This window comes from Meles meles, chromosome 10 (assembly GCF_922984935.1).
Source record: "Meles meles chromosome 10, mMelMel3.1 paternal haplotype, whole genome shotgun sequence".
Classification (NCBI taxonomy): domain Eukaryota; kingdom Metazoa; phylum Chordata; class Mammalia; order Carnivora; family Mustelidae; genus Meles; species Meles meles.
The window spans coordinates 97,095,959-97,123,397 of record NC_060075.1 but is presented as its reverse complement, the minus strand read 5'-3'; the positions used below and the strand labels follow the sequence as shown (position 1 = coordinate 97,123,397).

General features: G+C 47.2%; 1 protein-coding gene across 1 annotated transcript; it reads left to right on the top strand.

Moving 5' to 3' along the window:
• The first annotated feature begins 696 nt into the window (after positions 1-696).
• Positions 697-27,439, top strand: SUN3 (Sad1 and UNC84 domain containing 3). Its single transcript, XM_046021520.1, has 10 exons — positions 697-872; positions 2,837-2,898; positions 9,943-10,046; positions 15,869-15,909; positions 17,007-17,172; positions 18,268-18,352; positions 19,550-19,665; positions 21,610-21,777; positions 26,206-26,298; positions 27,326-27,439. The coding sequence occupies exons 1-10, from the start codon at positions 697-699 to the stop codon at positions 27,437-27,439; spliced, it is 1,125 nt and encodes a 374-aa protein (XP_045877476.1).

The following is a 27,439-nucleotide window of genomic DNA, read 5'->3' as shown; positions in this document are numbered from 1 at the left end:
CTCAAAGCACAGCGGGGCAAGGCGGGGAAGGAAATCACTAGTAAAGATGGTGTCGATTGGAATTTCCATCTGCGCCAATTAGAAGACAGGAAACACAATTGCAGGTAGGAGGCCGAGTGGTCCTTGTCACAATATTGCTGCTAAAAAGATGGCCTGATAAGGATGGCATTTCAGGGATGACTGGGTGGCTCAGTTGGTTAAGTGAGACTCTTGATCTCAGCTCAGGTCAGTCGTGAGATCCAGCCCTGTGTGGAGCTGTGTGCTCAGCATGGAGTCTGCTCTGATTCTCTCTCCCTCCGCCCCTCCCCATCACTCTAAATAAATAAATAAATTTAAAAATAAACAAATTTTTAAAATCTTTTAAAAAAATGCTCATTGGGACGCCTGGGTGGCTTGGTCCCTTAAGAGGCAGAGAGGCGGCTGCAGGTGCACCACCCGACCCGGGGCGGGGGGGGGGGGGGGGGGGGGGGGGGTTCCCATTGTGATGTGTCACAGCGGGTGATGCAACAGAAGGGTCCTCTGCAGGTCCAGATCTGCTCGCCCACAGACAGTTCCCCCCTCAAAGGAGGAACACTGGAGAAGACAAGAAGCCCACCCGGATCCTCTGCGGAGGGCGTCATGCTTTTCCTAAAATAGCAAAGAGCGCGGGGTCGCCCTTCTCCCTCCTCCCAGCTCTGTGCTACCTTGTGCGGGAACATGAGCGGAAGGCCGAAGCGGAGGAGGGGCGCCAGGACTTTGAGAGGTCATTCGGAGGAAGGCAATGGCAGCGCCAGTCTTCACATCCCACTGGCGGAGGACGGGAGCCCCGAGGCCAGCCGGTACGCCGCTCTGGGGAGGGACGGCCGTGCACCTCGTAGTGCTGCGGGCCAGACGTGCAATGCTCACTTGGGAACCGACCCAGTGAAAGCTTTTTTTCTTTTGGAAAGAAAGTCATTTCCTAACAGTCTCCTGGCAGGTGTCTCTTGACCACAGGGCACGGGGTCTCCTTCCACACTGGGGGGGGGGGGGGGGGGGGGACGTGGGGGGTGTCACTCTGATTCCTTCCAGCCCAGGGGCCTCAAGGACTTTGAACCAGAACCGCAGCAGCGGCAAGGTGACTGCTGTGCCCTACGGATTTACAGATTATTCCCGTTGTGGCCCAGCTGTGACTTACCCGGTTTAGGAGCCTGGACACGGAGTGTTGAGGACATCTTTGGGGGACAATGATGCACGGTTTGCTGGCACCCATTTGGAGCCATAACTGCGTCCTGTGGTCAGAGCGGGTGTGGAATGGCTGCAAGGAGGTGGCAGGGAAGCCCCGCCCACCCGGGGAGGGGGAGGGGCAAAGACCCCAGCCCCCACATTACCCTACCCTCGCCGCCTGCTGGGAAAGCAGAAATGAAGAGTCAGGGAAGAGCCACGGCAGTGACAGCACGGCCCTTGCACAAAAACAAAACTGCCCAAAGAAGCGAGGGCTACAACGTTTTGTGTCATTTGTCACGATACAGGAAGACAGTTTTGGACGGTCCGAAGCAGAAGTAGCGAACGGTGGTCCCCGCCTAAGACAGGGTCCCACAGGCGGGGCAAAGGCATCCAAGGGGCTTGGAAAAGCAGAGGCTGACAGCCAGGGTTTTCTGGAAAAACAGAAGTAACCTTTGTCTAACACGGGCGTGTGGTCATTTTCAGTTCATGCAGCCCAAGGCGAGGGCTCACCCGCGCTGTAGATCCGTCCTCCAACAACTCTCTTTAGGCAATGGACCCCTCACATGACCCTAAATAGTATTTGCAGAGGATGTGGCTTCAAGATACTCCTCCCTCTGAGGGCGAAGAATTGAGAAAAACTTTTGGGTCAGGACAGAGGTGACATTTGGGGTGGAAAAGACACAGTCTGATGGGGGCACAAGAGGGGCTGCGCAGGGCTTTTGCTCATTCCTGCGGAGCCAATGCGGGTGTGTTCATCCTGCAAAGGTCCGCAGAGTCTGGCGGTAGGATTTGTGTCCTTTTCTTGAGTAGATGGTAGACAGCAAGGAAACGTGAGGGGAAGCATTAGGATTTTTTAAAGAACTTCATCAGACAGTTGTTAATCATCCTAATTCCTTGGCTAAATACCTCTTTCCTTCTTTCTTTCTGTCTTTCTTTCTAAGTAGGCTCCTCACCCAGCGTGGAGCCCATCCCAGGACTTAATCTCACAACCCTGAGAGCCTGCTGATGGGACTCCCAGATGGCTCAGTCTATTAGGCACCTGCCTTCAGCTCAGGTCATGGTCTCATGGTCTGGGATCAAGCCCCCACACTGGGCTCCCTGCACAGCGCGGAGCCTGCTTCTCCCTCTCCAATTGCCCCTCCCCCCGCTTGTGCTGTGTGTTTGTGTGAGTGTGTGTGTGTGTGTGTGTGTGTGTGAAATCCATAAAATCTTAAATTTTAAAAAAAGGCCTGAACCAAAACCAAGAGTCAGACACTTAACCGACTGAGGCCCTCAGGCACCCTTTAATACATAATTTCCACGAAATCAGACTCTAACCTCTTTTCCTTCTGCCTCCAGACCGCAAAGATAACGCTTCCCATTATGTCCTTCATCAGCGTCTACACACACACGAAAACACCAGTGCATACACGAGATGTAAACACCAGACTGTGTAACACGTGTGACAGTGAGGGACAGGACATTGGAATGTGTAAATACACCACCCCAGAAACCGTTTTCTCTCAATTCCAAAGCGCCCTTGGGAAATGAATTGATTCTCACACTTGGCTAGAAGGAGCACATTTGTGGACTTGGTTGTGGCAGTCAGTTTCAGGTCCAAAGTACAGGTTCTTGGTGCTGGACCCTTACGTTGTTTTGTTTTTCTTTTCTGTAGGTTAACCCAGTCGTGGAAGATTGTCATAAGTGCAGTGTCTATACTGACTCTTCTTCTTATAGGTAAGGTCCTCAAAGCCATGTCGCAGGACATTTCTGTGTGGGGATGGGGATCTCTGTGGAATGAAATGCCAGAGCAAGCTCTGGAAGTCAATAAATGTCACAGGGAGATGGCAAGAAAGACTCACTTGTCCCCGGGGAGGTGGAGAAATGGCTGAACATGCTGTTTGTAGGTATCTGATTGCCAACATCATACATCGCATCTCCCAGCACACAGAAAATTGCTCTAATATATAGATGACTTGAAGCACAGAGTGCCCAGCGAAATCAAGGCTCCAACCTGGGGACCTCAGTCCGTTAAGCATCCGACTCTTGGCTTTGGCTCAGATCATGATCTCAGGGTCATGGGATGGAGCCCCATGTTGGGCTCTGTGCTCAGTGGAGAGCCTGCTTCTCCCTCTCCCTCTCCACTCGCCCTGCATGCATATACACGTGCTCTCTCTCAATAAATAAAACTTTAAAAAAAAGTTATTGTCTATTATGTCCACTGTTTGGACTTCCCCAGGGATGGTTTCGGTCCATTTGTTTTTCTTTAATTGGGTCATACTTGCTTGTTTCTTTGTGTGTCTTGTAATTTTGTGTTGGAAATATGGGGCATTTCCATATTTTAATATGGTAACTCTGGAAGTCAGATTTTTCCCCTTTCTCAGGGATCGCTGTTCCTCCTTGTTGAGGGCTGTAGTCATTTTTTACTGATGATCACTGTTTGCTCTCTCAGTGGTCTGCTAGGGACCTGAGAGATTTCATGGAGTCATCGAGAGAGAGAGAGAGAATGAGGACTCTCTGAGTCTTGATTCTGCCTTAACCTTCACCTCTGACTCACACAGACCCCACAGAGCCACCTGAGACCAAGCCCAGGATCTTCTCTATGATCTCTTCTGAGCATGCACCAGCTCCGGCCATGCATAGTGCATCCCCTTTTCCCTTCCAAGACCTGTTCCCACAAAAGACTTCTTCCTCTGACTCCCCCTTCCCATGCCTTGGGGCAGTCTGCAACTTGCCCTGAACACTATACCTTGCCCGGGTGGGGAAGGCCAATTTATGTCCTTAAATCTTTTTTTATTTTAAGATTTTATTTATTTATTTGACAGAGAGAAAGAGAGAGAGAGAGAGAGCAGGGAGCAGAGGGAGAGGAGAACCAAACTTCCACTGAGCTCTGTCCCAGGACCCTGAGATCATGACCTGAGCCCAAGGCAGCTGCTTAACCCACGGAGCCGCCCAGGCAACCCTGTCCTTAAATCTTTCAACAGATATCAGAGCCTCCCAGAAAACCCTTCTAGCCCAAAGGAGTGAGAACACTGGGAATGTCAAAACTCCCCGGCCCTGAAGATTAAAAAGAAGTCTACATTAGCCCCCTGGAGCTAGCAAGCTATACCAGCACTGTGCACTCCTGTCCCCCCATGCTGCCCGTTCTTGCCACCCTGGTGGGACCCTGGAGGGATGGCAGGCAGGGGAGCAGGAATCCCACACGCTTCACAACAATAATCTGCTCTTTTCTTCAGTCCGCTGGTTGCTGTAAGCTTGGGATTAGATTTCAGAGTCCAATGAAGGTAGATCCTACTGGTCTTTGCCAGCATATGAACGTTTCAACGGAGAACTGATTTGGTTAAGCACCCAATACTGCCATTTTCCATCTTGTCACCCAAGGGTCTGATATCCTTCTTAAGAGGATATGTATCCTTCGTGCTTAGAGAAATTCTTTCCAGTGCACGTAGGATGTCAGGGCAGGCAGCCGGCTTCATTGGTGGAGCTCCCAACTCTTGCTCCAGGTGTTGTGAGGTCGAGCTCACACTGGGTGTAGAGATGACTTAAAAGTCTTCAGAAGGGAGGAGGAGTCAAGATGGCGGAGAAGTAGCAGGCTGAGACTACATCAGGTAGCAGGAGATCAGCTCAATAGCTTATCTAAACATTGCAAACACCTACAAATCCAATGGGAGATCCAAGAGAGGAAGAACAGCAATTCTAGAAACAGAAAATCAACCACTTTCTGAAAGGTAGGACTGGCGGAGAAGTGAATCTAAAACGATGGGAAGATAGACCGCGCGGGGAGGGGCTGGCTCCGGGCAAGCGGCGGAGCAACGGAGCACAAAATCAGAACTTTTAAAAGTCTGTTTCACTGAGGGACATTGCTCCAGAGGCTAAACCGCGGTGAAGTCCACATGGGGTCAGCATGGCCCCAGGATCTGCAGGGTCACAGAAGGATTGGGGGTGTCTGAGTGTTGCAGAGCTCGCAGGTATTAGAACAGAGAAGCCGGCTACAGAGACAGAGCCGAGGAGTGAGCTCTCAGCTCTGGGTTACCTTGAACCACTGGCAGTCTGGGTGAGCTCGGAGCGCGGCCAGAGACCAGGGATACGGGAGTGATTGGACGCTTTTCTCTGAGGGCGCACTGAGGAATGGGGCCCCGAGCTCTTGGCTCTTGGCCGCCATTTTCATTCCCGTCCTCCGGAAATCTACAGAAAGCGCTCAGGGAACAAAACTCCCGGAAGCGAACCCGAGTGGATTACTTAGCACGGCCCCTGGTAAGGGTGGTGCAATTCCATCTGGGGCAAAGACACTTGAGAGTCACTACAACAGGCCCCTCCCCCAGAAGATCAACAAAAAATCCAGCCAGGACGAAGTTCATCTATCAAGGAGAGCAGGTTCAATACCGAGGAAAGCAGCAGAATTCCAGAGGAGGAGAAACCAAAGCACAGAATTCATGGCTTTCTCCCCATGATTCTTCAGTCTTGCAGTTAATTTAATTTCTTTTTCAATTTTTTTTCTTCTTCTGCTAATTTTTTTTAACTTTTACCCTTTTCTTTTTTAATGTTTTTAAACTAGTTTATCTTATATATATATATTTTTTCTTTGTTATATTTTCTCTTTATTTGTTTTCTTTTTTAATTTTTTTCTTTTTTTTTCTGAACCTCTTTTTATTCTCTTTCTCCCCCCCCCCCCAATTTGGAGTCTCTTCTGATTTGGCTAAAGCACATTTTCCTGGGGTCTTTGCCACCCTTTTAGTATTTTACTTGCTCCTTCATATAGTCTTATCTGGACAAAATGACGAGGTGGAAAAATTCACCACAAAAAAAAAAAAAAAAAAAAAGAACAAGAGGCAGTACCAAAGGCTAGGGACCTAATCAATACAGACATTGGTAATAAGTCAGATCTAGAGTTCAGAATGACGATTCTCAAGGTCCTAGCTGGGCTCAAAAAAGGCATGAAGATATTAGAAAAACCCTCTCTGGAGATATAAATGCCCTTTCTGGAGAAATAAAAGAACTAAAATCTAAACAAGTTGAAATAAAAAAAAGCTATTAATGAGGTGCAATAAAAAATGGAGGCTCTCACTGCTAGGATAAATGAGGCAGAAGAAAGAATTAGTGATCTAGAAGACCAAATGACAGAGAATAAAGAAGCTGAGCAAAAGAGGGAGAAATAGCTACTGGACCATGAGGGGAGAATTTGAGAGATAAGTGACACCATAAGATGAAACAACATTAGAATAATTGGGATTCCAGAAGAAGAAGAGAGAGAGGGGGGAACAGAAGGTATATTGGAGAGAATTATTGGAGAGAATTTCCCTAATATGGCAAAGGGAACAAGCATCAAAATCCAGGAGGTACAGAGAACACCCCTCAAAATCAACAAGAATAGGTCCACACCCCGTCACCTAATAGTAAAATTTATAAGTCTTAGTGACAAAGAGAAAATCCTGAAAGCAGCCCGGGAAAAGAAGTCTATAACATACAATGGTAAAAATATTAGATTGGCAGCAGACTTATCCACAGAGACCTGGCAGGCCAGAAAGAGCTGGCATGATATATTCAGAGCACTAAATGAGAAAAACATGCAGCCAAGAATACTCTATCCAGCTAGGCTATCATTGAAATAGAAGGAGAGATAAAAAGCTTCCAGGACAAACAAAAACTGAAAGAATTTCCAAACACCAAACCAGCTCTACAGGAAATATTGAAAGGGGTCCTCTAAGCAAAGAGAGAGCCTAAAAGTAGTAGATCAGAAAGGAACAGAGATACTATACAGTAACAGTCACCTTACAGGCAATACAATGGCACTAAATTCATATCTCTCAATAGTTACCCTGAATGTTAATGGGCTAAATGCCCCAATCAAAAGACACAGGATATCAGAATCGATAAAAAAAACAAAACCCATCTATATTTTGCCTACAAGAAACTCATTTTAGACCTGAAGACACCTCCATATTTAAAGTGAGGGAGTGGAAAACAATTTACCATGCTAATGGACATCAGAAGAAAGCTGGGGTGGCAATCCTTATATCAGATCAATTAGATTTTAAGCCAAAGACTGTAATAAGAGATGAGGAAGGACACTATATCCTACTCAAAGGGTCTGTCCAACAAGAAAATCTAACAATATTAAATATCTATGCCCCTAACGTGGGAGCAGCCAACTATATAAACCAATTAATAACAAAATCAAACACATCAAAAATAATACAATAGTAGTAGGGGACTTTAACATTCCGCTCACTGAAATGGACAGATCATCCAAGCAAAAGATCAACAAGGAAATAAAGACCTTAAATGACACACTGGACCTGATGGACATCAAAGATATATTCAGAACATTTCATCCCAAAGCAACAGAATACACATTCTTCTCTAGTTCACATGGAACCTTCTCCAGAATAGATCACATCCTGGGTCACAAATCAGGTCTCAACCAGTATCAAAAGATTGGGATCATTCCCTGCATATTTTCAGACCACAATGCTCTGAAGCTAGAACTCAATCACAAGAGGAAAGCTGGAAAGAACCCAAGTACATGGAGACTAAACAGCATCCTTCTAAAGAATGAATGGGTTAACCAGGAAATTAAAGAAGAATTGAAAAAATTCATGGAAACAAATGATAAAACACAACGGTTCAAAATCTGTGGGACACAGCAAAGGCAGTCCTGAGAGGAAAATATATAGCGGTACAAGCCTTTCTCAAGAAACAAGAAAGGTCTTAAGTACACAACCTAACCCTACATGTAAAGGAGCTGGAGAAAGAACAAGAAAGAAAACCCTAAATCCAGCAGGAGAAGAGAAATCATAAAGATCAGAGCAGAAATTAATGAAATAGAAACCAAAAAATCAATAGAACAAATCAACAAAACTAGGAGCTTGTTCTTTAAAAGAATTAAGAAGATTGATAAACCCCTGTCCAGAGTTATCAAAAAGAAAAGAGAAAGGACCCAAATAAATAAAATCATGAATGAAAGAGGAGAGATCACAACTAACACCAAAGAAATACAGACAATTATAAGAACGTACTATGAGCAACTCTATGCCAACAAATTTGACAATCTGGAAGAAATGGATGCATTCCTAGAGACATATAAACTACCACAACTGAACCAGGAAGAAATAGAAAACCTGAACAGGCCCATAACCAGTAAGGAGATTGAAACAGTCACCAAAAAATCTCCAAACAAACAAAAGCCCAGGGCCAGACGGATTCCCAGGGGAATTCTACCAAACATTTAAAGAAGAACTACTCCTTATTCTCCTGAAACTGTTCCAAAAAATAGAAATGGAAGGAAATCTTCCAAACTCATTTTATGAGGCCAGCATCACCTTGATCCCAAAACCAGACAAGGATCCCACCAAAAAAGAGAACTACAGAAAATTGGACAGCCACATGCAGAAAAATGAAATTGGACCATTTCCTTACACCACACACGAAAATAGACTCAAAATGGATGAAGGACCTCAATGTGAGAAAGGAATCCATCAAAATCTTTGAGGAGAACACAGGCAGCAGCCTCTTCGACCTCAGCCACAGCAACGTCTTTCTAGGAACATCACTAAAGGCAAGGGAAGCAAGGGCAAAAATGAACTATTGGCATTTCATCAAGATCAAAAGCTTTTGCACAGCAAAGGAAACAGTTAACAAAACCAAAAGACAACTGACAGAATGGGAGAAGATATTTGCAAACGACATATCAGATAAAAGACTAGTGTCCAAAATCTATAAAGAACTTAACAAACTCAACACCCAAAGAACAAATAATCCAATCAAGAAATGGGCAGAAGACATGAACAGACATTTCTGCAAAGAAGACATCCAGATGGCCAACAGACACATGAAAAAGTGCTCCACATCACTCAGCATCAGGGAAATACAAATCAAAACCACAATGAGATACCACCTCACACCAGTCAGAATGGCTAAAATTAATAAGTCAGGAAATGACAGATGCTGGCGAGGATGTGGAGAAAGGGGAACCCTCCTCCACTGTTGGTGGGAATGCAAACTGGTGCAACCACTCTGGAAAACAGCATGGAGGTTCCTCAAAATGTTGAAAATAGAACTACCCTATGACCCAGCAATTGCACTACTGGGTATTTACCCTAAAGATACAAACGTAGTGATCCGAAGGGGCACGCGCACCTGAATGTTTTTAGCAGCAATGTCTACAATAGCCAAACTATGGAAAGAACCTAAATGTCCTTCAACAGATGAATGGATAAAGAAGATGTGGTAAATATACACAATGGACTACTATGCAGCCATCAAAAGAAATGAAATCTTGGCATTTGTGACGACGTGGATGGAACTAGAGCGTATCATGCTTAGTGAAATAAGTCAATCGGAGAAAGACAACTGTCATATGATCTCCCTGATATGAGGACGTGGAGATGCAACATGGGGGGTTAAGAGGGTAGGAGAAGAATAAATGAACCAAGATGGGATTGGGAGGGAGACAAACCTAAGTGACTCTTAATCTCACAAAACAAACAGGGTTGCTGGGGGGAGGGGGCTTGGGAGAGGGGGAGGGGGTTATGGACATTGGGGGGGGTATGTGCTATCGTGAGTGCTGTGAAGTGTGTAAACCTGGCAATTCACAGACCTGTACCCCTAGGGATAAAAATACATTATATGTTTATTAAAAAATAAAAAATAAAAGATTTTTTTTAAAAATCTTTAGAAGAAATACAAGTACAATACAATACATGTACAATGCAGTACAATACAATACAATCACAAATGTTTGCAGACAGAATCTTTCATCAGAGTTGGCCTTTTCTTTCACAGGACTTGGCAATCACATGTGGCTTAAAGAAACAGATTTTCCTCACAAATCCAGACAATTTTACGCTCTAATTGCAGAATATGGTTCGAGGCTTTATAATTACCAGGTGATGTTTTCTTAAACCGTTTTGTATGTCACTCGTTCAAGATTTAATATGCTCCACCTTGTAGTGTGTTACCTTCGTTTTGCATGTGAATGTCTGATAAAAATAGTTCAGGGACCAGAGTCCTTAGTTAAGTGGTTTTATGACAAAGCTGCAATTTGACCTCCAGACTCTCTCCAGCCTCTGATCCTGGCAGGCTTCTGCCACAGACTGAATGTTTAGGAACTTTTCATCTTCTGTTTCTTTCTTTTGCAGTGAGGATGTCTATCCCCTCCCTGTCTCATGCTTGTACTTAGCACATCACGTGTTTGATTTCCTAGCCTCGCAGCTGGAGGGGAATTTTCTTCGGGATGAATTATATCTGAGATCTTAACCCATATCGACTTCGGTGCTATTTCGCCAAGGCTTTGGACTTTAGAGTTTTCAGTTCATGCTGGAATGAGTCAGGACCTCAGAGGCTATTGGGATAGAATGAATGCATTTTGCGGAGGACCTCAATTTGGGGGGCTAGGGTCAGAATGCCACAGACTGAGTGTTGGTGTCCTCGCAGTGGAAATCAGTCCCCAGGGGTGTGGAGGAGGGGCTTTGGGAAGTGATGAGGTCACTCATGCCTGGGATGAGTTGAGCCCCCTTCCAGAAGAGACCGCAGACAGTGCTCTCATGCTCTCTGCACCACCTGAGGACACAGAAGAAGACGCTGTCTATGAACCAGGTAGCAGTTCTCACCAGACACCAAATCTGCCTGCCTTGATCTCACACACCTGTGTCATTTCTCTGGCCCACCCGTGCTCTGCCTCCAAAGACCAGACAAGAGAAGGATGAGAGGGGCCAGGTCAGCCATTGCTCCGTGGGAAGAAGACAGAGCAGTGGGCTCCACCCGGCAGTGAGCTTGCACCTGACTCCCTGGCCACTGCCCTTGAGATCCTGTTTCCCAGCTCACCCCTCAGCCACTGGAGTCCAGGGCATCTGGTCATGTCTCTGCAGGGGGAGACACTACGGGTAGGGTCCCCACGGCATCCGAGGTGGATATCTAGGTGGATACCTAGAATGGCTCCCAGCTGCATGATGCTGCCTTGTCTGCATATACTGGGAATCTGTCTCTAACAAGTGTCAGATCTGGGATGAAAGGAGAACCCCCAAAAAACCCCACAAGGAAGGTCAGTGTGACTGCACCACACGGCCCTCACGTCAACGGCCAGGACCCAGGCCCACAGGAGCCGGGGCCAGATAGTCAGATCATCACCAGGAAAACAGAGATGAATGAGAATTCAGTGTGGCCAACAGAGACCTCTGGTTACTGCCAATTTGGGGTTAGCGGCTATTACAGTGGCTAATTCTATGGGTCAGCGTCACTAGGCTAGGTGCCCGGATATTCCAAACACTTGTTCTAGATGTTGCTGCGAAGTCATTTTTTGATGTGATTAACACTAAACTGATAGGCTTTGAGTAAAGCAAATTAGCCTCTGCCGTGTGGGTGGGCCTCACCCAATCAGTTGAAGGTCTAATGAGAAAAAGAGTGGAGACCCCCAAAGAGGACAAAATTCTGCCTCCCAGCAGCCTACAGACTGGAGCTACAATACGAACACTTCCCTGGGCTTCCAGTCTGCCAGCCTCCCCTGTAGGTGTCAGACTCGCCAACCTCCTCAATCACGGAGCCAATTCCTTATCATGGAATCTCTCCCTTTCTCCCCGCATGTCCTACTGGTTGTGTTCTCTGGAGGACACTGGACTGACACACTCGTCAGCTCCCCTGGCAGTTGGTCAGGCTTCACCATCGGGCACTCCCTCTGCCTACAATCTTCTGCCCAGACTTTGCGGGGGAAGCTCCTCGGTGACATTCCAGCCCAGCCCCGGGGTCCCCTCCTCGGAGGCCCCTGTGGCCAGCCAAACTGCCCGGGACCATGTCTGCACATCCCAGCGTCGCCTCTCCTGTGGACACGTGGTGGACTTGTGGCACCCCTTCCTGCCTCCTTCCTTCCCACCGAAATGTAACGAGCAGAGGGCTTGTCCAGACCCTAACACGGTCGCCAGCTGCACAGGGGCTAGGGGAACACCGCCGCCAGGAATGAGTGATCTGACAGTGTTGTCTACCCCTTTTCCACAACACCTTCTTCCCCTCGAGCTCTCAGTGTTGGGCAGACCGGCACACTCAGCTGTGCTTTCCCCCTAAAACTTTCTCCCGGTGGGCCTCTGAAGCCAGAATTTCTCATGAGGATAGGGTTTCTCTGTGGTCACGCCATTGACCAGTGTTACCTGGTTTTCCCACGGAAGAAAGCCCTGTTAGAAACCTGGTGGCCAGAGCCACAGGACTTATTCCTAGGTGATTTCCTCCTTTTTTCTTTCCTTTCTTTTTTTTTTTTTTTTTTTTTTTTGGTGAATTCTTTATAGATCCCAAGCAACAGGCAATAGAATTCAACTAACGATAGTTAGTTGATAGTTATTCAACTAACTATAGATTTTAAACAACATTCCCTTCTCTTCAGATATCATTTTTAAAAAGATTTTAATTATCTATTTGAGGCAGAGAGAGAGAAAGAGGGATTGAGCTCACACAGAGGAAGAAGGAGAGGGAGAAGCAGACTCCCCGCTGAGTAGGGAGCCCGACATGGGACTCGATCCCAGGACCTGAGATCATGACCTGAGTGGAAGATGACACTTCACCAACTGAGCCCCCAAGGTGCCCCTGGATATCTTTTTTTTTTTTAATATTTTATTTATTTTATTTGACAGAGAGAGAGGTCACAAGTAGGCAGAGAGGCAGGCAGAGAGAGAGGGAGAAACAGGCTCCCCACTGAGCAGAGAGCCTGATGCGGGGCTCGATCCCAGGACCCTGAGATCATGACCTGAGCCGAAGGCAGAGGCTTAAACCACTGAGCCACCCAGGCGCCCCCTGGATATCATTTTATAACAGCATCTTATCCTAATATTGTAGTGAATAGACACGAGCAGTAACATTTAATAACACTTATTTCCGAACAATTGGAGTGTTTGCAATTTTCTGATATTTTATAAACCTAAATGTCCCTCTTGCCAAATCTTTTCAACCACGCTTAATTTTTCGCTTAGGATAAACTCCTACAAGAAGGATAAAAAATCTCCAGATTTTAGGTGACCTTTGTATATTGAACCTTAATAACTTGATCCTGCCTTTCTAGAAGCTAGCCGTGCCTTTTCCACACCACGGGGAGGGGGGACGGGGGCAATCACCCCACACCCGAAGCACATTAAATACACATTTCAGTTTCTCCTCAAAATGAGGATTTCACGAGAGTATTACTAAATCCTACTTAATAAATCCACTTACAGGTTAGGAAACTGCTTAGAACAATTAGATTACTTGTATGCCTGGGGCTTGAGTTCAAACCCAGGTTGCGCTGAGACTGGACTTTCCCGTCTGAACTATTGGCCACTTCTGCAGGGGACGCGGGTTTACTGACACGTGCTGCACGGCCCCACCCCCCATATGGTCACTGTCAAGAGCATCGGACCAGTGACTGAAAAATAGCTGCTCCAAGCACTCAGTTGGTTGACATCGAGCACCCTCTAGGAAGCAACGAGCTTGATTACCAACCCAGGAACACAGTCGGCAACTATTACACCTTCAACGATCCTCTCACGGGGTGTGTACAGGGACACAGGACAAGGGCACAAAGACAAGGACACCTCCCAGGTGTTTCGTTAAGAGAAAAAAGAAGTCACTACCACATGTGGCGCATGTGAACATGGGCCTCGGGTTCGTCCCAGCGCACCTTCCTGGAGCCGCGTTCCAGGGCAGGAAACTCCGGACCTCAACCTTGTTGCCTGAAAAAGCAGAGCACAATGCGCCCGCTTGGGCACAAAGCCTGTGCTGGAAACTTGGGACCAGCCCAAGAAGATTAGCCCCTGAGAGCTCTTAGGGAGGACACCACCTGCAGGGAGGGACTCTAGAAATTTCTCAGGGGACCCCGTGCTGGTGGCATCAACAGGGGTGGTGCGACGCAGCTTCTCTCACACCTTTGATTTTGGCTTTTTTAGCACTGTGTGTGGTGTGAATTTGGTCACCCCCGCTTCCCATGTCAACCCCCACTTCCATGGCTCTGGTGCTGGAACCCAGCGTGGGGTCCGCAGCTGACAACTTCCGGGCAGGGAAGGCTCCCGTCCTGCAGGACGATCTCACCTCACAAAAGGGATTAGTCCCCTTTTTCTTCTCCCTTTTACTTCCTCGCTGGTGTATTGTCCTGGGTCTTTTCGTGCTGTCTCTGTTCCTGTGGTGGAAGCCCCCTAAAACCCATTCGGGGGAGAAGCCAGGACAAAATATAATGTTTTTACATACTGAGATTTTTAGGGATGCCGGGTGGCTCAGTCAGCAAAGCGTCTGCCTTCAGCTCAGGTCATGATGTCAGGGTCCTGGGATCGAGTCCCATGTCGGGCTGCCTGCTCAGAGGGGAGCCTGCTTGAGATTCTCTTCCTCTCTACCCCCACAACTCACACACACCCACTGTCTCTCTTAAAAAAAATTTTTTTTTAATTAAAAAGAAAAGCCCAGCTGTGTCACTTCACTGCACACCACACTGTGCTCCTTCAGGCCCAAGGTCCTCACGCGAGCACAGAGCTAATTTCCGCGGGGCAAACAGGGAGGAGAGCAGGTCTTTGAAACAGAGAGGCAGACTGGTCAGCAAAGGAGGACAGCAAACTGTTTCCCAGGCAGCACACGGATGATCACTGGTTTGGAAGGGGACCCCCCAAAGCTAGCCAGGTCCCCGCCTGAGAACCCATGTCACCTTGATGTGGAAAGAGAGTCTCATCAGATGTAGTGAAGGGTCCTGAGAGGAGATCGTCCTGCATTTCCCAGGTGGGCCCTAGAGCCAATGACAGGGGTCCCTGAAGGGCCCAGAGGGAAAGGCCTGGAGGCTGGGCACAGGCAGCGCCTCGCAGGGAGCCAGGAGCCACCGGACACCAGAAGAAACAGGAGGCAGAGGGTCCCCCTCTCCCAGCTTCAGAGGAAAGCACGACCTCCGAGACCAAGGGGGTACCTTTCTCCCATTGGAGGCTACTGGGTTTGTAGCCGTTTGTGGAAGAGCCTGGAAGCCATGCAGCCTAGGACCTGGGGACACAGAGGAGCTGGCGTCCAGGCAGAGAGGCTGCAAGGGCTGCAGCCCGAATCCAGGCCTGCAGTCCCCGTCCCTGTGTCCCCCTCTCGGCTGACGCCTCCACCCTCAGCAGCAGACTCATCCCCTGCTCATTCTGGGCCTGGTCGGGGCACCACCCCTGCCCACGGAGATGGTCAAGGTCAGACACCTGTCAGCCTAGGTCAGTGTCTGCACTTCTGCTAATGGAATCCTGCCATAGATCCATCAGTTAAGTAGAAAGAGGATACACCTCCCTATTTACAAGGACAGCCTAAGGCCTCTGCAAGGCCCTTTAACCCCTCCCTCCCTCCTCCTCTCCCCTCTGTCCCCTCCCCCACAGTCCCCCTACCACCTACCGCCCACTCTCCCTTCTCCTCCTGGCTCTGTCCCTTCCCTCCCTCTCTCCCACCTGCTCCTCCCCTCCCCACCTCTTCTCTGTGTCCTCAGGGGCACTGAGCACTTGCACTACCTTGAGGAGCAGCCCCTTTTACACTCCAGCTGTCAGTTTCAGCTTTGGGTGTGGCTCAGTCCCCCCAAACTAACCATCTACAGGAAGGCGGACAGACGTGCAGGTGTCTTAGAGGGCACTTGCCTTCCCCCTGTCATGCATGTCTGTCAGGGAGCAAACGGGATTTCCTTCCCCTTTATGAATAGGAATGCTAACTCTGCTTGACCAGGCAGGATGCGGGATGATTTGAGTCCCTTGGTTTCTTCCAGGCCAGACTCCGGATGCCCAAGGAGCAGCTGGAACTTCTAAAGTGAGTGACGCTATTTGTGGGACGCTGCTGCTGGGACTCCAGCAACAGAATCCTTTTCTAAAAACCATAAAATAAAATGAAAATCACTCCCCCTTCCTTAAGGAAATACACACAGCTTTCAAGGTTCGTTACAATTAATAAAATGAAAACTGCCTCGATAAGAAAAACAAGCCAATGGCTAAATGCATTGGAAAATATCCGTGTAATGGAGAATTAGGGAGCCTTCAGACTAACTATAGTAATGACTAATGAATGTATTTAATGATTATAATATATAATAACATGTATCTAATGTCTAGGAAGCAGAGCAGGACACCAGATCACAAACTAGATCTCTATTTTGTTACTCATTTTTCACATGGCATGAAAACTGTTACAAACACACTGAAATGCAACAGTGTTTATCTCCTGAGGATTTTTGTATTCACCAAACCTTGAACACGTACTGTTTTACAAACTGGGCAGCAGGGGGGAGTACTAGGTGCATAGGGCGTTCATTTTTCAACCTAAAGAAACGCCTGCTGACTTGACATCTTCTCATTGGGTCCACCAGTAGTTTTCAACCTGTTCTGCAGTCAGCTGTCAGCCTCCTGCTGTCAGCGTGACAGGTGGCGGTCCCCAGCTATAATCTCCAGCCATGCAGCCTGCAGCCACCCTCCATCCTGAGTCTCATCCAGAAGACCTCAGGGCTCAGGACGAAACCCCTTCTCCATACCCCACTGGAAATGTAGGGTGTTCCCCCATCCAAGCAAGGGAACAAGGTGGCCCTTAGAGATTTAGGCTTCATGCGGTGAAGTCATCCAGCCTCTGGCCAGGGTAGCAGAGCCCCCCAGGGAAGGATGAGGGACTTGTAAGGTCGGAGGGTCCCTACTTCCCTGCCTAGAGCGTGCCCTAAGCGTTGGAAGCTTCTTCCCCTGAATGCCCTTGCTTTTCAGGGGTAATGAGAGATGGTGCTTTGGACAACGGGGCGTTTCTGGGCTCCCTCTCTCTCTGCTCCAACATAAAGCCCCTCCCCTCTTCCTCCTCCACTCCTGAAGCCCAGCGCATGGCAGGAAGCCCACTCTCCCTCCCTTCACATCGGGGATCTCCCTTTACAGGAAGGAAAGCCAGACTTTGGAGAACAACTTCCGTGAAATTCTATTTTTAATTGAACAAATAGATGTTCTGAAGGCATTGCTTAGAGATACGCAGGAAGGTCTCCATGGCCACAGCTGGAACATGGATGGAGACGGGAACCAGGAGCCCCTGGAGGCCACCGACGAGGTAAGGGCCCCTGGAAGGGTTGCACCGCCCGCTTTGGGAGCAGAAAACTCAGGTACTGGCGGTCATGTGTCTGTGTCCTCCTGACCATTCTCCCCGACAGGAGCTTACCTTGAGAAGGCTTGCCCGGGAACCCGCTTCTCTGTCCCTGCTGTGTCACACAGATGACCGTTGCTGTATGACGGATGTCCCCTCTCCCCCAAGTCAATAGCCAATTCCATCTTACTTTCCAGTAAAACAAACAGAAGGTCATTCAGAAATGCAGGCTCTGAATACTTAAGGAACAGAATATTTTTATTCACGGAGCCGAAGCTAATGCACTTGACCTCATCAGCTCCCAATTAGGGAAGGTGATGCTGGAATTCAGTCAGCTTGGGTACACTTGCCCGTCTCCCGCACTTCTCTTCTTCCCCTTTTTTTCTTTTTAAGATTTTTGTTTACTTATTTATTTGTCCGAGAGACACACACACACACACACACACACACACACAGTGAGAGAGGGAACACAAGTAGGGGGAGTGGGAGAGGGAGAAGCAGGCTTCCCACTGAGCAGGAAGCCCAATATGGGGATCGATCCCAGGACCTAGGGATCATGACCAGAGCCGAAGGCAGACGCTTCGCCGACTGAGCCACCCAGGCGTCCCAAGGATGGACAGTTTCTAACAAGCGTTGAAGTGGTGAAGTCCGTGTAAACGGCCTGATGCCCAAACACCTACAGAATGATCAAGTCTACTTACTAAGCACAGACGCGAATGAAGGGGCAGCCCAGCAGGTGGTACACACAACCCTGTGTGACCACCTCACTGCAGAGCACGATGGGAGGTCGCGAGGGCTTCCGAAGGGGCCTTGGGTCCAACCTTGCTGGGACTTGGGGGAGGCATCTGGACACACTCGGCGGCCTGGAGAGCGGCGATGCCCCAGCACCGTGGAGGGCACTAGAAATCCTCCTCCAGCGACTGGCTCAGCTCAGCTCCCTCAATGTTCACTGTCGGTAATTCGCAGATTACGGCCTTCAGGTCCAGGAAACAAAGTGAATGGTCAGAACTTGAGCAGTTGGGGGAGACTGTTAACAGAGAACTCTTTTTGATATTTGCACAGGAAATGTCAAACTTGGTCAACTATGTCCTTAAAAAGTTGAGAGAGGACCAAGTCCAGATGGCCGACTATGCCCTTAAATCAGCAGGTGAGTAAAAACTGAAGAGTTAATGCTTCTAAACTGTCCCTGTCCTCTTGATTTTATTTTCTATTTTTTTAAGTCTTTTTTTTTTTTTTTAAGATTTGATTTTTAAGTCATCTCTACACCCAATGTGGGGCTTAAACTCACAACCCAGAGATCAAGAGTTGCATGTTTGACTGACTGAGCTGGCCAGATGCCCCTCTTTCTATTTTTTTTTTTTTTTTAATTCAGAAAACATACTCATTGCGGCACCTGGGTGGCTCAGCTGGTAAAGCATCTGCCTTCAGCTCGGGTCATGATCCCAGGGTCCTGAGATCGAGTCTGGTATTGGGCTCTCTGCTCAGTGGGGAGCCTGCTGGAGATTCTCTTTCTCCCTCTTCCTCTTTCCCTCCCACTCATGCTGTCTCTCTCTCTCAAATAAATAAACAAAATCTAAATAAAAAAGGACATGGGGAAGTGAACCAGAGAATCTTCTTCTCTTTCTTCCTTCCTTCCTTTCTTTCTTATCTAAGTACTGGCACTCGGACACACCCTTCTTACACTTTCTTTCCTCCTCTGTATGGAATGCACGTGCAACTTCCATTTGGAAAAATCCACGACAACGAAGGTAAATCCAGAGATTGTGTAGAACATGGACGAGCAGGATACGTGATGGTTTCTCAGTAAATGTGAGCATGAAACACGGGGCCATCTTCTGGCTGGGCCAAGATGGAGAGAGCCCACCGGGTACTCGCAGCTGAAAGATTTGGACAAAATACAAAAAGCAGAGATCGGGACCTGAGCCAAAACCAAGAGTCAGCTGCTTCACTGCCCGAGACACCCAGGCGCCCTTGATAGTGTTTTTTATGCTTGTTTTGTTTTGTTTTTAAGTAGGTTGGGCTGTTAAGAAGTGGGCGTCCGTGCATCTGTTTAGGTACTAAACAGCCCACATCCTATTCCACCCCTGAATCCGTTCTGGAATTCACTCCATACCGGTTTCAGAAATGCTGTGAAACCACACAGAGCAAGAATGTCGTCCCAAAGTGACACAGCCTGAGCCGCAGTGAGAGCGGGAAGCCATGCTCTCCCGGCCGAGTCCCGAGTGTGAGTCTCACCTCGCTTGCAGTTTGCCTGGGGATGCTTTTCCAACAACGCTGTGAAAACAGCCGTGATACGTTTTGAGACGTGTACTTCTTTATTTTTCAAATTCTTTTGTCTTTGCAGGGGCCTCTGTCATTGAAGCTGGGACGTCAGAAAGTTACAAAAATAATAAAGCAAAACTTTACTGGCATGGGATCGGGTTCTTAACTTATGAAATGCCTCCAGATATTATCCTCCAGGTAAAAGCGAGACTCAGAGGAATCTGTTTGTATCAGAGGATTCTGCTCCTATTTGTCATGAAGATACTAACACTCAAAATCGAGGCCACTCTGAATTCGTCACAGCATCTGAAACCCTCACCTTGCATTTTGTTTTACTATTTTATTTTGGGGGAGGGAAAAGGAGAGGCAGAGAGAGACTGAGAATCCCAAGCAGACTCCATGCTGAGCACAGAGCCTGACATGGGGCTCGATCTCACGACCCTGAGATCGTGACCTGAGCTGAAATCAAGAGTCAGTTGTTCAACCAACTGAGCCATCCAGGCTCCCCTGTACTTGCATTTTAATAGTCATCAAACTATATAAATTATCTCTTATTTTATAAGCAGTAAACAACTGATTATTGTTTTTATTATTTTAAAATCAGTAAGCTAGATTATTTCTTAGGACGTTTGCATTCCATATCTTTTCCTGAAGTTGATCCTGTGCCCCCCCTTTTCTGCTGAAAACTTCAGTCTTTCAGCAAACGTTAGCTCCAGGTCCTCACCTCTAAGTGTCAGCACTGTGCCCCCCTCTTTCCAGACCAACACATTCCTCCAAAGTCCAAGTGTAACACGAGAGATTTCCAAATAAGATTTCCACCAACATGTGAGTGCAACATGTGAGTGTGTAAGTAGACAGCAGCAGATGGTAGGGCTGCTCTTAACTACCATCTGCAAACCTGATGTCCTTTTCCAAGGGAGGAATATCTTCAGGAGCAATCGTGCAGATCTCATTGCAGACTCTAGATCTAGAATATGGTACATTTTTCTTCCTTACCACCACCACTGCTTTGACCACCACCACTGTCTTCACCCCCGCCGCCACCATCACCACCTCTGCCACCATCACCTCCATCACCATCATCATCATCACCACCATCACCGTCATCACCACCATCACAACAACCATCACCTCAACTACCATCATCATCACCACCATCTCCTCCTCCACCATCAGCATCACCACCATCACCTCCACCACCACCATCACCTCCACTACCACCATCATCACCACCATCACCATTATCATCACCACCATCTCCTCCTCCTCCATCAGCATCAGCACCATCACCATCATCATCATCATCATCACCACCATCTCCTCCACCACCATCTCCTCCTCCACCATCAGCATCACCACCATCACCTCCACCACCACCATTACCACCACCATCACCTCCACTACCATCATCATAACCACCATCACCATCATCATCATCACCACCATCTCCTCCTCCACCATCAGCATCACCACCACCTCCACCACCACCATCACCTCCACTACCATCATCATAACCACCATCACCATCATCATCATCATCACCACCATCACTTCCACCACCATCATCACCACCTCCATCACTACCATCACCTCCACCACCACCACCACCTCCACCATCATCACCACCACTATCACACCATCACCTCCATCATCATCATCATCACCATCACCTCCACCGCCATCATCATAACCACATCACCACCTCCACCATCACCTCTGTCTCCACCACCATCATTATCACCACCACCACCACCATCACCACCTCCACCACCACCATCACGACCATCACCTCCATCACTGTCTTTATCACCAGCACACCATCACCACTCATGCCAACCGGCTAAGTAGCAACATACAGTCTAGTCAAAACAATAAAAGAAGATGCATAGTAAATAAATCATATAATCCTATAATAGATAATCCTATTATGAAGGGCTTCGAGTGATAGAATCGTAACGTGCTCTGGGAGAACAGCCAAACCCCTGGGTATCTTGGCAGTTTTCCCGTGTGGTATGTACCCCACATGATGCCTTCGTATTACAGGCAGAAGTGAGATCTGTGGTAATGGTGATTTGTTGACTAATATTGCAGTCGTGGATCTATGCAACCCGATAAGAGATGAACTTGGTGTTTTCTCTCCAGCCAGATGTCCACCCTGGGAAGTGCTGGGCCTTCCCGGGTTCCCAGGGCCACACCCTGATCAAGCTTGCCAGGAAGATCACGCCAACTGCTATCACCATAGAGCACATCTCGGAGAAGGTGTCCCCCTCAGGAAACATCTCCAGTGCACCCAAGGAGTTTTCTGTGCATGTGAGAGGGAGTTGGCATCACCTCAGAGTGGGTTATGCTAGGAGGGGGTTGGCTAGGAATCAGACACTGGGCTGGCACCTCAACTGGGCAGCTAAACATTTTTATCACTGCAAGAAAGTTCCTTCTTTCCGGGACCTCTGCTTTGCCATCTACAAAAGAGAGAGGGTTGGACCAGAGGATTTCTATGACTTACATTTTTTTTTCCTTTGATCAAAGCTACATGTGCACAATTTAAAAATCAGCATTCTCATATGCTTATAACTAAACACTTTTTTCTTGTGCCAGGGCTCCCACCCAGGTTTCTACTCTCTGGAAGCTTCCACTCGCCAGTTTTACCTGCTCATTCCGGTACACTTCCCTTCATATTTGCTTTTACCGCAACTTCTTCTTTTGAAAGTAATCTCTGCGCCGGATGTGGGACTCGAACTCATTATCCCAAAAATCAAGAGTCACGTGCTCTACCAACTAAGCTAACCAAGTGTCCCTACATTTATTTCTTGAATTTGTTTACAGTTTTGCTTATCATCTACTGACTTCCTCTGATGAAAAATGAAGAGGAGTCCTCGTCCACGGCTTTCCCTTCCTCCCCCAGTGTTTAGGTCTTACTTGTCTTTAAAAAACAAGTTTATTGAGATGTTATTCACACACCAGCAATTTGCTTAAAGTGTTCACATCTGTGGCTCTTAGTATATTCACAGAGTTGTGTATCCATCACCATGATCGGCTTTAGGGCATTTTTGTTGCTCCCCAAAGAAGACTTGCCCTCCTTAGCTGTCAGCTGTCATCGCTGAGCCCGCTCCCTGCCCCACACGCCCCCCCAACACACCACTGACCTACTTTGTCTCTGCAATGCTGCCTACCCCAGACATGTCATTTAAGTGGAATCGTATACGTGGTCTTCCGTGCAAGGCTCCTTTCACTCAGCATCACGTCTTCGAGATTCCTCTGTGCTCTATAACGTGGCTCCATACTTCATTTTTAAATTGCTGACTAATACCGGTGCCTGAGTGGCTCTGTCTGTTGAGCGTCTGCTCTTGGTTTCAGCTCAGGTCATGATCTCAGGGTCCTGAGATCAAGTCCCGCATCGGGCTCTACGTTCAGCATTGAGTCTGCTTATGATGCTCTCTGCCTCTCCCTCCCCCGTCTCTCAAAAAATCTTTTTAAAAATCTTAAACATTTAAAGGAATAAAAATAAATTGCTGAATAATAAAAATGTCATGGTGTGGCTAGAACACATCTTCTATGCCCACTCATCAGCCGATGGGTGTTTGAGTTGTTTCTCCTTTCTTGATTATTAGGATTAATGCTGCCGGGAACATTCGTGTATGCATCTTTGTGTGGACGCTGGTGTTCATTTCTCTTGAATCTATACCTGGACGTAGAATTATGAGGTCACGGGGTAAAACCAGTGTCACGTTTGGGACTCTGCTAGACGACTTATCTTCCTCTCCATCAATATGCCGTATTTTCACGGTCACTGCGTGCGTGGTGGTGGTCTCATTGAATCCTGCGGCATACTGGAATACTATTTTCTTTGGGTGAGACTTTGATGTTCCTCTCCTTAAAATGAATGCCTCCTTTCAGTTGAATTTGTTTACTTTTCTACATTCCTAGCCCAAAACCATCCCCCACCTCGTTTTCAGAAGGGTTAAAGTCCTGCCATTGTGTTCCTTCCTGTCAGGTCATTTCCAAGTTTCTCCTTGATTTTATTTTTTAAAGCTTCCCCTCTCGCCCCCTCTGCCCTCATGCCCCGATCTGACCAGACTTCACGCCCTCACCCCGAGGATGCGACTTAACCACCTAATCTACTATTTAAACAATCTTTTTCTCTCTAATTTTCCTTCTTTGTTTGTTTGTTCCACCTTCTGAAAGATTTTTATCAACTTATATCCTAACCCATATGTTCAATTTTTCATTTCTGCTGTCATGATTATTCTAAGATTTGTTTTTTCTGCAAATAACTCCTCTTTTTAGAGTCTGAATTTCTTCCTCCATGGATGTGGTATCTTCTCTCAAGCTTCAGAAGATGCTAATGGACACGAATTAGAGCTGCGTGGCATGTTCTCCTGCTCCCTCCCATGTCCTTATTCCCAAAGACCACTTCTCCTGTTTGTGGAAAGGTGCTTTTCTCTGGTGTCTGGTGATGCTCGTCTGTTGCATTTAAGAGCCAAAGGGTAGAAAGCCAGCCAAACTCTGTGTGTGCAAGGTGGTGGCCAAGGTGGGTGGTCTGCTTGGGCTGATTCCTCCAGAACCCCCAGAGTGTGGGGGGCACGTTGACCCTTGAGGAATCCTGCAAACTTGTGCCCAGATTTCAGCTTGGTCAACCACCTGCGGGGACAATAGGTACATGAGCTCCCCTGGCAACCCCAAGCCCGGCCCCCAGCCCATGGGCCCATGTCTGCCCTTCTGGGGACTTGCAATGACAGCGTCAGCATGCTGCTGGTCCCCCTGCAACCAGCATAATCCATTCTTACCAGGCCACTCTACCAGTCACCAATTGGCTCTCTCGGGACCTTTTCGTCTTAGTGTCTGTTCCTGGGTGTTCCCTGTTTCTCTCTGCCTTGGTGGCCCAATCTGGAGGGGGGTTTGGGGTTAAAGCATGAGCACTCTGTCTGCTTTTACAGGCACCCTCCGAGAGCCTGGAAATGGCATGATTCTGGGTCACAAGACAGAAAGGAACCCCCTACCCTTTGAGGCGAACCTGCTGCCACCCACAGTGGGTGTCTGCTGACAGACAGACAAAGGTTGGATTGGAGCCGCTCGAACCCCATCTCAGAGATACGCATCGGTTGCTCATTATAGGGGAATTACAGGTCACCCTTCAGGCAATAAAAACCATTCTCATCATTTTTCTCTTATATTAGCAAATTCATGAACCGGTAAAATTGAAGTTAGAGGAATTAGAGCAGTCACTCCCTCCCATTCAGTTGAAACCCCTCTCCTACACTTGGCCCCCCAAAAACTTAACTACGAACATCTTACTGTTGACCCCTAAATCTTACTGATAGCAGTCGATGAACATAATATTTTGCATGTCAGATATATTAGACACTGTATTCTTATAATAAAGTAAGCTGGAGGAAGGGCACCTGGGTGGCTCAGTCAGTTAAGTGTCTGCCTTTGGCTCAAGTCATGATCCTGGAGTTCTAGGATCGAGTTCCACATCAGGCTCCTGCTCAGCAGGGAGTCTCTTTCTCCCTCTGACCCCCTCCCCCCCATGCTCGCTCTCATTCTCTCTCTCAAATAAATAAAATGTTTAAAATAAAAAGCATGTATTTATCCAAAAAATCCACATCTGTGCAGACCCACGCACACAGTTGAAGCCGGGTTGTTCAAGGGTCAGCTGTGTATGAGGTTTGAGTTGTGTGTATCTATAATTGTGGCTGCATTATGTAATCATGTTGCAGCCAATTCTTTTAATAAATTTGTGATGGGGGCACCTGGCAGGCTCAGTAGGTGGAGCTTACAACTCTTGATCTTGGGGTCATGAGTTCAAGCCCCAAGCTGGGCATAGAGCTTACTTAAAAAAAAAAACAAAAAACCTTATGATAAAGGTTACATATTAATATTTTCATTATCAAACAGTTGAACCAATGAACTCTTTGTTTATGTGTTGCCATGAATCAAGGAAGCTAATGATAAAGTTCAGAGTCACAAAATAAACTCATTTCCACTGGTCTGTCCCCTCTCAAAAATCTTCCATTTTGAAGGTAGAGAAGGAAGGAGCCCAAGGGAAAGAGCATACAAATATCATTAAGTTCTTTCAGTCAAAAACCTTACTTTTTGGATGGAGTTATTTGTGTTCTCAAAGTCGGGCAATTGGATTGCACTTACATCAATTTGAAAAACTTTGGGTCAGCATGGGGGGACGCATTTTGTGTGTGTGTGTTTTAAAGATTTTTATTTATTTATTTATTTATTTGAGGGAGTGAGTGGGGTGGGGAGTGGTGGAGGGAGAGGGACAGGCAGATTCCGTGCTGAGCACAGAGCGTGACCCTGAGCTCAAATCGAGAGTGGGATGCTTCACTGACCGAGACACCCAGGCACCCCTCAACTTTGTGCTTATTTTATTCAAAGTGTGGCAACTGCAAATTCAGTTACTGAACCAGTGTCCATGCTGGGATATGCTCTAGTTCCCTGTCTCTATCTCTCTGTCTGTCTGTCTGATTATGTATCTACCTATTGATCGATTGCTCGACCTATCTCCCTATCGTCTGTCTATCCAGTCAGACCTGCGGTCCGCCTCCTCTTGCCTCACAAGCTGAGCTAAACACCTCTTGGGTGTACAGGGCAGTACTGTACTGCTGCTCCTGGTGGGCGGCCAAAGATGCCTTGAGAATTGTTGCTACCTGGACGGACAACCTTCTCCGTGTATGTAGCCGAGCACCCATTCACGAAAACCCCCTTGTCTTTTGCTCTCCTTCACAGGGCATCTCCAAACAGTGTGACGGAGAAGAAATTTTCCTAGGTCAGTTCGTCTATGACAAAATGGGAAGCACTGTTCAAACATTCGAGCTCCAGGTACCGAGTGCCCGGAAAATATGGGGTGTGAGGAACTCCATCCCGGGTGGGGGTCTGTGGGTGTTGCTGATGCCGTGTTGTGTGAGGATAATTTTGACAAAAGTGTGAGCTACGGAAGGCTAGGCGCAACTTCCATTCTTAGCTCCAAGAGCTACATGGATTTTAATGCCCCCAGAAAACAAATACCAGAGCAGGTTCTAAGCCAGATTCTTTCTCATTTTCGCATTTCTCATATACATATATATATGAATGAATATAGTAAACTATAGTAAATATATTTACTGTATTTTAAATATAGTAAACTATAGTAAACTGTAGTATAAGTATAATACAAATAAAATAAAATATATTAAAACTATAGTAAAATATATATATTTTTTACTATATTCATTTTCCCGATCCTTCTCTTACCTGTTGGGTTCCCTTGATACTATTAGGTTTGGCGGTCACTGGGTCGTCTCCTATGGAGATGGCTGCAGACAGACAGGAACTTGGGAACAAAAAGTTAAGACCAGACAATATGACTCAAACCTCTCTTCCTGACATTGAGGAGTGTTAGGAAGAGGAAATGGGAAAAAGTACCAACTGGTAACATAAAAACCCGTGAAAGCCATTAAGGTAGATGAAATAAATATGTTTTCGTTATTTGTCATTAGACACAGGAAAACTAAGAAGGTGTTGCCTAGCATGTAAACAGAAGTGTGTTGTAGATGATACTTCCGGCCAATGCTGAGATCATCTGAGCTGGAAATGATATGTGTGTTAGAAATGAATGAACCTGTGAAGTTTCTCGCGTGTGATCATTTATCCATGTCTCTCTCAGGCTCCCGCCTGGGGGCACAGTCCTTCTCATGAGCCCTGTGCTTGCCAGGACCTGTTTTCCCATCCCTGAGACTGGGTGTCTAATAAAATACTGGTTAGGAAGGAAAGACAGAGTTCTGATTTCCCATTATATCAGCATCCTTTGGGATGCTTGGAGATGGATTTCTGTATAAGACATTCATTTGTATCTTTTCTTTATTTTCAGCGTGACATTTCTGAGTCCTTACTATGTGTGAAACTGAAAATCCTCAGCAACTGGGGACACCCGACGTACACGTGTTTATATAGATTCAGGGTCCACGGAACTCCAGGAGAGTAA